Genomic DNA, 14,848 nt, shown 5'->3' with positions numbered 1-14,848 from the left:
GCAACCATGGTGCAGTACTGTAGGCAAACAATGATTTTTATTATTTTTTTTAATAGCAACTGCTGTCGTTTGAGCAAGTAGTAACATTTCCTGCAGTGTTGTAAGATTATATGTTTTTTAAATGTGCTTCTCTATTTAATCTTTGTTGTTGCCATTACATCATGCTGCTTTTATAATTTTAATACAGAGCCCACATAAAGATAGGGTGCAGTGGAATGAAATGGCCATCATAATTTGCCTATCTTAGTAACAGGTGTATTATTACAGCCCCAGATGTGGTAATAAATCTTAGTTCTACCTTCAGATAGTTTGAGTTTTATTGCTAGGGTTCCTCATGAATTTCAAGGGCCATTCTATGGCACAGGACATTCTTCTGAGTTTTCTTTCTCTGCTTATATAAATATTCTGTCATGAGAAACATTATTTGTTAGGTCTTTATTCATTGTTGTTCAGGGACAAGTTTGAAAGGTGAGGGAGTTTCTTTTTCAGGTAAATTGGTAGCCTCAGCAGCATGCCAGCTAATTATAAAATACTTCAGTAGGTTCATCAAACTGACCTGGGATTCCCTAAGGCTCAAAGAGTTTGTCAGACTTGGCATTTTCCCCAAGCCTGAGGGGAGCTTGCTCAGTCCCAAACATATTCATCTTTAATTAATGTTTTCTTTTAAAAATAAAACAACCAATCTTCCCCTGCCTTTATGTATTAAGTTATACTATTTAATTACAGGAGGAGGTATGAGATCTCCTTTTGAGATTTAAGTTTCGAATCATGAATGTAAGTCAAGTGATTACTTCTTATTCTATGTGTCTTGCACAGTATGCATTGAACATTGAATATTCTGATTTGAAAAGTACTGTGAAAAATTCACAGAAATTGCATCTTTTAATTATGATACCAGTAAGAAGCCTGAATACCTTTCTGGCTTGGTAACTACCATGCAGGTATATCCAAGAGCAGAATGTAACCCTAAGTGAAGTAATTGCCCACTGAGGAAAATGAGCCTCTTTGTGGGTACTGCAGTGTATCCTGGTGTCTGGGCGTAGCCTCGGTACATTATCCATCTAATTCTCCCCTGAAGTGGAACATGTCTGTTAATGTTTATGAGTCTTTTCTTTGAGGCCTATACTACAGAACTATGTATTTTCAGCTTCCCTTGCATCCTCAGCACTGTGGTTCACGAGTGTCTCTCCCTCAGGGCTCGTCTGTCACGTTTAATGAACTGTCAGTGCTCCAGTCCTCACTGTGATTAGGGTGACCTAAGTGGAAAAATTTGAGGTACCTTTGCATCAAGAGGTGGCAAGAGAGGAAAGAACAATATTTTTCTCTCCATAACCATTAAATATCTTAGTTTTCCTGAGTTTGAGAGGATAGGGAGACTTTAATATGTAATGTTCTCGTAATCTTTTCCTAATGCTTATTCTGTTGAGTCAATGCTGAATCGACTGTCCAAGTTTTCCAAGTTCCTCAAGGAACCATTGCTTCAACACCTCATTGATGCTTTTCTTCAGGTTCTTCAACTCCTAGATTCAATTTCTTCCATCCGTTGTCCCTGGTTCTCCCCAAATCCTGTATCTCTTTCTCCAAGGACTGACTGCTGCCTAGCATACATTCTTCTTTCAGTATGGCCATGTAGAAGACTTCATAATTGCAAATAAAATTCAGGCAGAAGAGAGTATAGAGTAAGGCTCCTGTTACAGCATTTCCTCATCCTGTTCTCACAAATCTCCATAGTCAGGTCTGACACATTTTGAAGGTCATGCAATACAATGAGTTTTTAAGGATGGTGGCATATTAACACGTCTCAGTGTCCTGATATCACAATCGTTAATGTTGAAAAAGTGTATAAATTAAATGGAGATAGATGAGGAAAAATAGGGAAAAAAAATGTATTGTCACAATAATGGAAGAAAAAGAATAATGAACATCGAGGAGAATGACTGTTAGGTACCAAAGCAGATTATATGCATTATTTTAATTAAGAGTGCCTAATAGTACATATGGTTTCCTTTGAATAATAATTGCATGCTGATGAAGTGTGATTAGAGACTTTTTTTTAGGAGTTCAATTAAATCCTTTTCTGTAAAAGGGGAGTGATTAAAAAGATGATATCAAGGTCTAAAACTGAAAGCTGTGGTTGAAGCTTCCTATTGCAGATTTCTTTATTATTGCGCTCCTCTGATGACTATTATTTAGTTTTGAACAATGCCACAAGTTTCAGACTGAGCCCTGCAGATTCAGCATAAGAACTGGCTTCACAGATCAAATAGAAACTTAGCAAGTACTTCGGTGTCCTTGAATGTACGATCCTGGGATTGATCCTAATTCAGGAAGATTCTTGGTTCATGCATGTATCTTGAAGCATATGAGAAGATACTTTGATTAATTAGGACTGTAAGACAACATACTGTTTGCTAGGCTGCTCTGTATTTCTGTAGAGTGCTTGTGAACCTGGGTGATTAAATGCAGACTTGCACTGCTGCTTATTTTATCTGCTAGTCATTACTGTCTGACTTGTAAGGCTCATAGACCAGCAGGACCCAGCCAACTGTCTGGCAACTGTTAACAAAATTATCAATTATCTTGCTGAGTTCTATCATCTTGTGCTTTGATTATCCTGTATCGTGAGTAAGGAGAGCTGGTTGTGCTAATATCCTGATTCGAGTCTTAAACACATGCGTAAGTCAGGCAAAGGTACTGATATTCACAAACTGGTGGCAAACGCAATGGAGGCCATCAGTAGCATGGAAGAGTGGGATGATTTCTGGAACTATGTACTAAATGTCCAAGCTGGTAATCACAGCATCCTGTGTTTTCATACCAGTACACAGGAATGGACGCCGATATATCTTCTCTGGTATTCGGAGATGACATTTACTTTCTTTAACTTTAAACTTTCCTTTATAGCTTAAACCAGAAAAAATACTTAACATTTCTTGTCCTAAAGTATGTGCGCTGCTAGCTAGCTGCATGTTCTATCTTCTGAATGTCTGCATTACACATGCAGATAAAAAAATAAGCTATGTAGTTTTGGTTTGAGGTAGTAAATATCTATCCAAGACGCAATTTCTGTACGCGATTCTTGTCATTAGAGTTCTTTGCCTCTGATGTGTGGAAATAAATTTTGCTTCATATTTTTTTATATACTTCTCTTTCTACCAAAACAATAGCTAAATCTATTTCCTCAGGACTGCCTGTAACCAGCTTCAGGCAGTTAACATTCCTTCTTTAAAAAGGATCTAGCACTAGTTTCCCCCTCCTCTTGCTGTAGCTGAAGAGGGTCAGAGAATGAAAGCATTTAAAAGGTCACTTTCTGTGCAATGATGGCATCTTGGTTTATGGGAATGCTATTTGCAAATTATTCAGATTTAACCCAAAATTTTCTGTATTTGTCACTCTCAAAGTCTGCAGCTGGTAACCAGAGCAACCTGGCTTTAAAGTTGGAGATAAAAAAGAATTAATGCTAGAACAAACTTTAAAATTCTCTTTAAGAAATCTAGCGTGAGGGTTTGTAGTGATGTAAAGATTTGTATCGTCGTGGTGTGACCTCTTCAGCCAGAGCTCACGAAGCTCTTAGTGCAGAAGAGCATTCTGTTATATCCTTTTGCATGCTCATCACTAAGCGCACTAGGGAAAAGTCTAAGTGACTAACTTTTTTTTTACCGAGTGATTTGAATCTAGTGGCCCTTCTAGAAGTTAATTCGACACTTTCTTTGCACCTAGATACCACTAAAATTTGACGTACGTAAATACAAAATACATTATTATAAACGCTTCTCAAGATTATTGCTACTTTCCTGCATACTTCAAAGACATGCAATTTTTGTTTATGTGCAGAAAAAATAAGAATAAAGCACTTGAGAAACTCTCTAGCTACATTTCTACACTGCCCACAGAAGGAACTGTGCTTTACAGTTAACTTCATGGCTTCCTGTGTAGTCATTAACCCTGTGTATTCTGCACAGACATAAAGTTGCTCTGCCTCAGTTCCAAACAAACCAGGTTGAGTAAAAGTTCATTTACGCAGTGCCAAGCCTAACTCAATAAAGCTATTATCTTGGAAGTTGAGTTAACGATCCCCGTTGTCTGCCACTGCAGTAACAAGAGCATGGGCCAGACTTCAGCCCAGTTCCCCGGCTCTCATGGTAGGTAGCGATGAACACTTCAGAACAAGTGTATTTCCCCTGTGACCACAGTCAAAGTTTGAATCTGGAGCATCATTTTTAGTAGTCAGCAGTGCACTGTCCTGCATGAATCTGTCTAGTCCCGTCTGAAACCTGGTTGCGCTCTTGGTGTCTGGCACGTCCCGTGAAGGTGAGCTCCAGAGCACAGTGATGTCTCGCAGGACACAAGGCACCTCTGAAATCTATAGAAAATGTACTTTCACTGCTCTAAGTGTTGTGTGTTGCTAAGTTGGCCAATAAATTAAATTTTAAGCAAAATAATCACTTAAGAGAATACTTACGAGCTTAATTTCTCAGTGCCTCAAAATCTCATCATGCGTCATGCAGAAAATGTAGCATAGGATCATGTAAATAGAGATCTTCCGTACTCCAAATTAAGTGGCCCAAGTTATCATAATACTGGCATATCTTAATATTAGGGTTGCCTAATGCTGTGTGCCACGTTAATACAGTTAGTTAAGTGTTGTTTGCTGTGCACAGGATACATGCAAAGAGGGAGAATCCATGTTTTGTTCACTATCACTTTTACTTCCTAATCAGTATTTTCTATACTGAGAGTAAATAAAACAATATTAAATTATAGACAGAGGTGCTGAAATAAAGTTTTAAATATTTGTAAGAGCTCAGACTTGCCTTGGTCAGAAACAGCTATCTGTAATGAATTACTATGCTCTAGTTCACCTACTGTAGCTATAGACTCATCGTACTCTTTTCTCAGAGAGCCCTCTACTGACCTAAAATACAGTATGTCGAACTGAATGTCACATAGCCCCAAATATCATTTGACCTGTAAATACGTGCCCTGGTGCCAAGGTAGATTTCAGTAAGAACAAAAGCGTACATGGTACTACTGAATTTTTGAGAACTTCTGAATTGTCAAAAAGTTGACAGCTTTAGTGCAAAGCAAACATGTTTGTGACCAGATTTCTATTTCTTTGTCTACTCAAGGGAATGTGATTCTTCAGAAAAATAGAGGGTCAAAGAACTGGTGGTTTTCTCATACTCCTGCCTCTGACTTTTCTTGTGTGAGTCAGTTAACTTTTTGGGGGGGTGATGAATATAAGAAAAACAACTGTGTAGACTGATTATGCAGGAAATTTTGCTACAGTAAATTGAGATCCTAGTATTAAAAAATGCTCATTCATTTATCATGAGTTTCATGATTACTGCCATTCATCCGGTAGTAGTAGGTGCTGAAATTCTGTTATGGCCAGGGAATCACAGATTTCACTTGGACTCAATTTCTCATGCTTAATTAAAAAAAATCTGATGACATGAAGGAAATTGCGGGGCGGGGGGGGGGGGGGGGGGGCGACACACAGACACCACCAGAAAGCAAATTCAGGAAATTTCCCTGTATTATTAAAAATACTTCATTAATTTTGCAGGTTGGAAAGGTTGGGGAAGGCTGATGATTTTTACATTTGAGATTGCTAATGTTGTGGTTCTGAGAGGGGATCTTAATATATGCAGAGATTTATTCCTTATTTACACAGGGGTGGACACTGAAAACGTTGTTTATGTTTGGGTTAATGTCAGATGATCTCAGCAGGTCACTCTGCTAGTCAGTACGTGTGGAAAGAGAGACCCCTTGATGCAAAGAGATGAACACCTGAGATTAGAGTGCAACAGCCAGCCACAAAAGTTATACCTTTTCTTTCACCTTTACAAGAGAAAAGAGGAAAAAAGTGTTATTTTCAACACATTGTTATTGATCACTCTAAACAGCAGAGTATCTTTCCATGCTCTTTCTTCATCCATGAACCCCATGGATAATATGTGAAGGGATAGGTACAAGGTGTGAGGGCGAACGTGACTTGGTTAAAAACAATGCCTGATGTCAAAGGAAGTTGGGGCTCAGAGTTCAAACGAGTTAGTTGCCCAGTGTCACACACAGATCAGTTAAAAGGATTGTTTGAGTCTGTAGTAGGGAGTCTTATATACAGAGGTCTATTGAGTCTGTAGTTGGGAATCTACACAGGTCTGCTACACTTCTTTTTTATATTATCTGCTTTCTGATGTGAGTTGTCATGGGTTTGGTAGATTAGCTGCCATGTGTATGCTGGCTGGTTTTCTCTAAAAGTGCACAGGTATCGGTAGGGTAAAGTATTGTTAATATTCATAGAATAAAATTATATAATAAAAACCTGAAAATTAATAGAAAGCAGGAAAGAAGAAAAAGTATGTTACAGAGGTATATGGCTTGAAATATAAAACAGTTGCCACTGTACAATTCAGGTTTCAAGTAGCTGTGTCTAATTCATTCCAGCAGGTAATGTTGGACTACAGCACTACTGAAGAGCAGTGTTCACAAAAGGATAAACATGGCAGTTTACCTGATTTTTTAAGTTATGTTGTTTGTAACTTGGCATATGAAAAGATCTGAGATGTCTTTTTAGATTTTAGCACTCTTAATGTAACTAAAAATGTCCTAAAGGCTCAGCACTTACACCCACTGAGGTTTACATAGCACGCAGGCTTGATACAGCGCACAGTTTCAAATCTCACTAGACAAAAAAAAAAAAAAAAAAGACTGGCATGTGAACTTCTGTGTTAAAGAAACTGCCTGCACACTATATGCTGATGTTTATTCTAGCAGATTGATCTCTGTCATGCATAATATTTTCCTATCCTCATATCTGCTAAATATGTTTTCATTTTTTTCATCTTACAAGTTTCTCATCGTACGACAGAATGGAAGATGGGTTGCCATGCCTGTGTTGTCTGTAAAACCAGATAACATTTAAGACGTGTCCCTGCAAGACATGATCAATAACAGCATGCCCCAAAAGCAAAACTGAATCTGTGTAAAAAAGGCTGAGTGGAGCCTTTCACGTTGTTGTATACCGGATTTTAAGTATTCAATTGTTTAAAAAATGTTGCATGCCAGTAGACGTGCTTTGAGTTGTTAGTAGGCAGCTTGGATATTTGAGGAAGCAAGTTGCCTTGAAAACTGAGTTTAACTCACTGAAAAACCAGGTGTGACATACCAAAAAAAAAATTTCTGTTATGAACCCTCCTCCAACTCCATTTTAGTTAGTTCCCTTATTTACATTGTAAAACAGCTAAAACTATAAAGGGTATTTATCATTTACGTAGATGAACATATTGTGTGTATTTAATCCAGTTATTATTTTGGAGACTGGTGCAGATTCACCTGATATCCCTGAGAGCTGACTTTTACCGTGAAACTAGGTTCATAAGTTGGGTAGAATTGCAAGAAGACATAGTTTGTAAATGAGTATGTTATAACACTTTGGAAGAGAGAAGAACCTACGGCTTCATTTAGGAAGTGTCATGTGACACTGAATCATTTTTAACACCAGCATTTTTGGAAGTTTGTGGGTTTTTTTAGCTTTTGGGATCTGCACAGTGTCAGAGAGATGAAGACAGGCACAGTAGTTATTTCCTTCCTACAAAGTTGTTTGTGCTGTAAGGTAAAGGACCTTGAAAAAATGTTACCTTGATATAAACCTGTTTCGAATATTAAGATTTATTCTGCAATATGCATAGAATCATAGAATGGTTTGGGTTGGAAGGGACCTTAAAGATCACCCAGTTCCAACCCCCCCGGCCATGGGCAGGGACACCTTCCACCAGACCAGGTGGCTCAAAGCCCCATCCAGCCTGGCCTTGAACACTGCCAGGGATGGACGGGGCATCCACAGCCTCTCTGGGCAACCTGTTCCACTGCCTCACCACCCTCATAGTGAAGAAATACAGTATTACTCTACAATTATTGTTATGTTTTGTATTAATATTTATCTCTAAAGTAATTGAAAGTTCATTAAATACATTTTAGTTTACTGAAGAATACTTTTCCCAAAGCCAAGTGCAGTGGGAACGTTATTCATTATTTTTTCATTTTAAATTATATAAGAAAAGCGTTACAGAATCAATTAGCATTTGAACTATAATTTTTTTCTTTAGACTTGATAATCGTGCAAATGTTACATCAATTATTGTGTGTATTGTGTGTGTATTATTATGTATAAATGTTATTTGAGAAGTTGTCATTAGCGTTATAACCAGTTCAGTATGGGAATAGAATCAATTATGCTGCTTTAGCATTTCACTTTATGAGAAAATTGTTGTCTTTACTCTTTGCTAAGTTATTCTTGCATTTAATAATTCAATAGTCAGTCTGAACCATTTTTCAACAGGGAAAAGGGGGCAGAAGCTTGTCTTTATTTTCCATGTATATTCAGTGTTGTACTCAGGGGAACGGTATATCCAAAAATAAGACTATAAATAAGAAATCAGTAGCCTTTTCTGTCTTGCTGCATTATGTGGGTTTGATATATGCTTCTGCAGCATTATTACTTACTCTGTTCAAATCAATGCTCTCAGCTTTCCTTTATGTGATTGATTTCCTCCAAATTAGCCTATGAAGTACATGATTTAATAAACAACGCTGTTACCTGTTTACCAACACACAGATGTCCACAATATTACATCCAGAGATGCTATGCTTCAGTCAGTCACAAGATTTTCATGGTATAACTTTATTTGAATGAGAAAGAGAGAACAACTTCGGTCTTACATAGTCAAAAGCAAAATAAAATTGCCTGGAAGAAACAGATATAAGCATGGACTTACAAAAATTAAGCCAGATTCTGTAGGAGATAATGATGAAAAGGAAAGACGCTTACTAGGGTATTCTCCTCTTTAATGCCGCTTTTATGCCTCAGAAAAGAAGCATTTTTTCCATACTTTTGTGTTCTTAAACATTGCAGTAGCAGATTGAAAAGTATCAGTAGCACCGTATAACTGTTCATGTCCCTCCCTAAAAATATACCTATGTATATGTATCTTGCATTAACACTTAGTGAAGGGTTTTGCAGAAATGGGGTGTGAGGGAAGAATTCAAATGTTTTTTGTGATACAGACTATGTGATATGGTACTATTTAGGATTCAGTGGGTTTGGACTCCATATAGAATTCCTCCTCTTTAATAGGATGTTATTTAATTGCCACAGTTGCTTTTCCGTAGCAATTTACAAGTTGTTAATGTTTTGGGCAGCTGTATCTTATAGTTCCGTGCAGGACAAGGAAGGATTTTGCATGGTATTTGGACATTTAGAGCCAGATTTTTACTGTTGCTTATGGCTGGGTTATAGGAACCCGGTTTGTCTACAGTTTTGAACAGGTTTCTGTTTGCCCAAACAATTCTATTTTTTTATTTCCACAGTACCTCTCTGATATTCCCAAGACTAATGTTTTCTCATGCTTTTCAACCCAGAGACCTTTGTCTATAATCACTGATAGAAAACGTAATGGCTTTCAAGCATTAATGGCTTGTGCAGTTGGGAATTTTGGAGAAAAGTTTTGTGAGAAGTTACTGTGTAGTATTTTAACACAGATGTCCAAACACAGTGTTTTTCATCTTCCTTCAAGTTCACTCTTAGTTCTTTAGTTTTCCTGTTAATGGCCTGACATATCGTTATTCCTCCCTATTTTTTTCTCACTGTATATATGGTAGGGGTTTTTTTCTTCGTGCCTTTTGCAATATTGTATTCTCCAGAGGTAAATCGCAATAGTTTCACAGTATGTCTCTGCTCAGATATAGGTTGCAGCCTGATGTACAGCATGTTCCCACAGTCCCTGTACCCAAATCAGTCTGTGGCTGGGTCATTTCTTTAATGCTTTCTGAGAAATGTTGTTGGGCTTCTATCAATCTTTCTCCAGGAAACTTGTATTTCTGATATCACCCTGTTTTCATCCACTTTCCTGGGAGATGGTTTTCCTCTTCAATTGCTGTACTATTGTTTTTAATATTACTTAGGATTGTTGTCTTTTCCTACTACTTTGTATTGTAGAATTAAAATGCTACTTTCAGCACAGCAACTATCATATTGCTTTTGAAAGATAGATATTATTCTAACCCCCTCACTACCTTGGGAAGTGTTGTACAATATGATTTTATTCAGTCCACATTTTTATCAACACGATCACCATCACCTGCAGCCATCATTCCATTTTAGAGCGCAGCCCTACAGGTATTTTCTCCCTTTTTGCAATATCAAGATATGAAGAAGATGAATGAAAGTTTCCTGCATGTTTTTGTCAGTGTATTTTTATAGCTCCCACGAACAGTGATGGACTTGGCAGCCTAGAGACTGAAATCCTCTGTTTAATCACAGGCTAGGAATAGTTCGGCAGAAAGACATATTTCTATATACAGCCCCTGTAGCATGTCTAAGCCTTGAGCTGGAGAGCCTATCTTCTATAAGTGAAAAAAAGCACTCGGGTCAGTCAGTCCCTGGCCTCATCTCTGGAACTGTTGAAAAGAAGCATTCATGCTATTGAGTTTCATGACAGGTGCTAATGTCTAGTCTGGAGTGGACTGAGAGTTCCCTTTCACTCATTTGGGAATTTCTTTCTGTAAGTTACTGAGAGAATGTAGTGTTCTGTCCAGTTTGGAAGTTGTACATCTGTGTGCTTCAAGCAGTCACATATCTCTTCAAAGGCAGTATGTTTTCAGATCAGCTTGCATTTAGCCATGGGCTTGATCTGAAGCTCGTTAATGTCTGTGATTTTTTTTTTCTTTTTACTTGTGTAAACTCTCAAAATCCGATAGCTAAAACCAGACAACTAGGTAAAACAATAAAGCTCATTCCTATTTTTAGAATGTTGAGGTGTTTTATTTGAAAACAAAGCAAAAGTAAGGCCTTTCAGAGATTCCTGCAGTATCCTAGGTCCACGGAAAAAGTACGGCACAGAATTCTTGTGCGTGGTCAGAAATTGTAATCCCTTAACATTTTTTAATGTTGTATTAGAAAGGCAATGGTCTAGGTCGTACTCCTTTTCACAAAGATGTGTTTATGGGGTTTTATTTCTTTTTCCCTGAAAATCCAATGTGTTGAAAGTATGTGCTATTCCAGAAGAAGTGCTGGCTATTAAATCTGCGAGAAATTATTTGACTGTTTTTTTGGGTTTTTTTGTATTTTGCAGCTAACAGGACAAGTGACTTTGCAAATTGCCAATGAACCAGTTTTGCCGTTTAATGCCCTCGACATCGCGTTAGAAGTTCAGAACGGTCTTAAAGGTAATTTTTGTTAGAGGAATATTGTTCTCCATTAATACAGAGGGGGAAAAAAAGGATCATCTACTCCCTGACACAGATTCTCAATTTCCATTTGAATGATAGCCAGTGATTTTATGGGTTAAACAGTGTCATTATATAATGCTAAATAGAACACAGTTTTTCTTGCTGAATAAAGCCATAAAATGTTTATACTTCTTCTGATGTTACTATGTCAGTTAAGCAATAATTAGTATTAAAATCTCATAATTACAGTCAAAGATAACAATCTCTGTGACTGAACTTGATTTTAATACCCTTCAAGGCTTTGTTTGGTTTTTGCAGGAGAGGGCTTCTAATCCTGTTGCCATTTGGCTCCTTAATTTTCACCATCATCTCCCTTGTTTGCATATTCCACTAACTCACCTTGTTGGCAGAGCATGCTAACTTTTCTCCTTTTTCAGGTGTGACAAAGCACGATACTTTACTAGTATGTATTGTTTGAGTTGATTAAGCACTGAGATCTGGAGGCTCTGTATCTGAAACTGATCTTGGTCTGTTTGGGACAATAGGTTAGGGATAGAGACAAAAAAGTTCCTAGTCAGAAAGTAAACAAGTGACTGGTAACTTGGAAATGATGCAGATATAATTCTCATAGACTCTGGATTTGGCACTGTTTGCTGGGTGTAGGATGAATGCCTTGATATGAGACCGCTCCATCAAGATCGTGGAGCCATTACTAATATGCCTGTGTTGCCTTCTCATTTTTGGCTCTTTCTATTCTCCTGTGGCCTTTTAGGGCTTGATAAAAGAACAAGCATTCTGCAGTCTTCTTGTCCTATGTTGACAACAGAACCCAATTAAGCCAAGAGCCCTTGGCTTGAGCTGTATGAGATAACACACTTAAAGGGGCCAGTTGTGCATTTCCTTTGCCTCTGGGGGCTGTGGTTTGTTTGTTTTTTTCTCTACAGTTGGTAGAAGAATGTTGATATAAGGAACTAAACCCATTGTATGCTACTGAGATGTTCTCTGCTAATATCTAGACTACAAAAGAACAATAAAACTACTTCTTATCAATTAGGAAAAGAATATGTTTTAGCTCCAGTCCTGAGCACTAAGGAGGAAGAGGAAGTCTAGGTTCTAACACTGTCCAGCGTCACTCATCCATATAAGCTTTCTCCTTCAATATCGTCTGTCTTCCTCCTCCTATTCTGTCCCTTTCCCCTTACAGTTTCCTTGTATCTTAGTGTATTCAAATGAGATCCACCTCTCCTTCCTTTTCAAGGTGACTAGTTGGAAGTAGGCTGGATGTGGAGCGCACATAAGAGGCTTAGTCCATAGAGGTTAAATCTTTTGATAATTTAGCTGCCAAACTCTAACATAATTGTGTACAGAGATATTTCCAAAGCTGATATTCTGGTCGGAGTTCAGTGAACTTAAAAGGAATGGTAAAAGGTGTATCCCTGACAAGAACCCTCATGAAATTTGAAAGGCTACTCCAAAGCAAGCCTTTGTTAGAACCTCACAGTGGAAAATGTAAAACTGTGTTGTTATTTCCTCTTCTTCAATTATGTCTCTGATACAGATTACCTGTAGTGTGCCAAGACCTTTCAGAAAAAAATTTTCTTCTCTATACTGTGTATATATATATGGAACTCTCAAGTTGATCTGTTAAATAATGGTGGAAGTTCTATAAAATCACACCAAAACTTTACATGTAGTTGAGCAGAATGTGACATCTTATCTCAAACTTAAAGATTTTTTGCAGTCTTGAGGTCTTGCCCCTGCATTTCATTCACTCCCTACAGTGTAAAGTATCACTTTTCTGTAATACACATTCATAGAAGTATGATACCTTTTCTTTAATCTTTGCCATCCATCATTGTCAAGACCTAGGAGTTAGTAGGCTAGCATTGGTCTGGAATCAGTGAGCATCCAAAAAGACAAGTAATTTTAGCTCTGTTGTGCCATATAAATATTGGTTTAGTTCAGCCTAAACACAGCAGGGAATAATCATCAAATAAAAACTGTGGCTCAGCTGGTATTCCTTCAACTGAACATGAGATGTCTGGTATTGTTCTTCCTTTTTTCTTTATTTTGAGTAACAGAAAATTTTGATTTAAACTGACTTTTTCCTCTAACTTCAGTTAGATCATTTATCTCAACCACTTCAGGGGAGGGAAAATTATTTTCTAGGCTGTAGGGCCAGCAGGATAAATTTTCTCTCAGCTGTTCACTTTAGAGTTTTGTTTAATGACTTTCTTCATGACTTTCATGTCTCGTCTATCTCTGACTTCTGTCAAATAACAGTGTATTTTTATTTTGGAAACCAATAAGACAAATGTCTTTTTTCTGGTTACTTAAATGAGGAGTTTTATTTTTTAACATGGCTTATTAATTTCTTCATTCTTCAAAAGATTTTATGTTGTCTTAGATTTCAGTTCAAAGGTGCATTGTCTTACTAAACTATTTCCTTCTCCAACTTGATGCAAAATGTAAATGTAGAAAAGGCGAAGGGAAATCTGCATGACATGCTAGAAGATTTGTTCATTAGGTTTAATTTTGTGCCTCTCGGATCTGGTTCAGCCAATCGCTTACACATTTTATTGCCTGTTGGACTTTCTCACATTCTTGAAGTTAAATCGTATGTATAAATACTTGAGTCACAGTTTTTCAGTCTCCTGCACGTCCTCACAAAAGGATGTGCATGTCTTAATATTTGTTAATACTGCATTTATTTACATTGCCAAAAGATTTAACTCTGTAATGTGGATGTCTGTACTCTTAGGTCTGTTAAATTCAATGGGATGTTACTCAGCACTTTATAAACCATTTCTTACATTCAGGATAGGCTGGATGGCACATTATAGGGAAATGTCATCCACAACATGTTTACATCTGGCTCGAGGCCTGTACCTCAGAAAGGTGGGGAAACGGCTGTTAAGCGACATGTGTTCTCTCCCCTTGCGCACACCAGAACTCTTGGAAACAAGCTACTGCTTTTGGGTTTACCTGAAAGGAAGGGTTGTGACTGGAGAGACATTTCTTTTTGTGCATCTGCTGATGGTCTGATGTTTAACAGGAAACCTCATGGTCATAAATGATATGAGATAGGTTCCAAGACTGAAATCCAGGTCCCTGGGGCTATTCAGGCTGTTATCTGTCCGATCACAGATGTGATATTTTAGAGAAATTCATAAATAGGTGACAGTTTAAAATAGTCTCATGAACTACACGTTGCAGTTGTGCGGTGTTTGTGCCTTTCATACATTTAAAACCAAAACCCCCTGCAACTTGAATCAAATACAAGAATATCTCACTAGACCTTGCATGCTATGAAACCCAGTTTACCTTCTGAGGTAGGGCACAGACAAGATGTCAAATCTTGTCTATAAATGATAAAAATGGTTCTTTTAAACACTTCTCTAGAAGTGTTTTGTATGTATATGCAAGTAGAAATGTGTAAGAATTTGTATATACGTATTCTTTATGTATATAAGCATTTTTGTTCAAAACATATTTGTATTATCCGCTGAATGCTTTTAGCACTGTGCAGTCTGGACTTGCTCCTTGTAGCCTATCTTACACTGGATTTGACCCTCTTTAAAATTTAGTATATATCACAGCAAGCTTCAGGGATTGA

General features: G+C 37.5%; 1 protein-coding gene across 2 annotated transcripts in view; it reads left to right on the top strand.

The window, feature by feature from the left end:
* The window catches only part of NAALADL2 (N-acetylated alpha-linked acidic dipeptidase like 2), a 505,644-nt gene that overhangs the window by 457,795 nt on the left and 33,001 nt on the right, over positions 1-14,848 (top strand). The window contains exon 14 of one of the 2 annotated variants that reach the window (XM_069792699.1): positions 11,136-11,229. The exons of the other annotated variant lie outside the window; for it this stretch is intronic. Within the exon in view, the coding sequence (XP_069648800.1) occupies positions 11,136-11,229 (94 nt within the window). The remainder of the gene's footprint in view (positions 1-11,135; positions 11,230-14,848) is intronic. 2 annotated transcript variants of the gene reach the window in all.

The sequence above is a fragment of the Haliaeetus albicilla genome, chromosome 9 (genome assembly GCF_947461875.1).
Source record: "Haliaeetus albicilla chromosome 9, bHalAlb1.1, whole genome shotgun sequence".
NCBI classification, from domain to species: domain Eukaryota; kingdom Metazoa; phylum Chordata; class Aves; order Accipitriformes; family Accipitridae; genus Haliaeetus; species Haliaeetus albicilla.
Note: the sequence above shows the minus strand (reverse complement) of the source record. Positions and strands in the feature narration are given on the sequence as shown.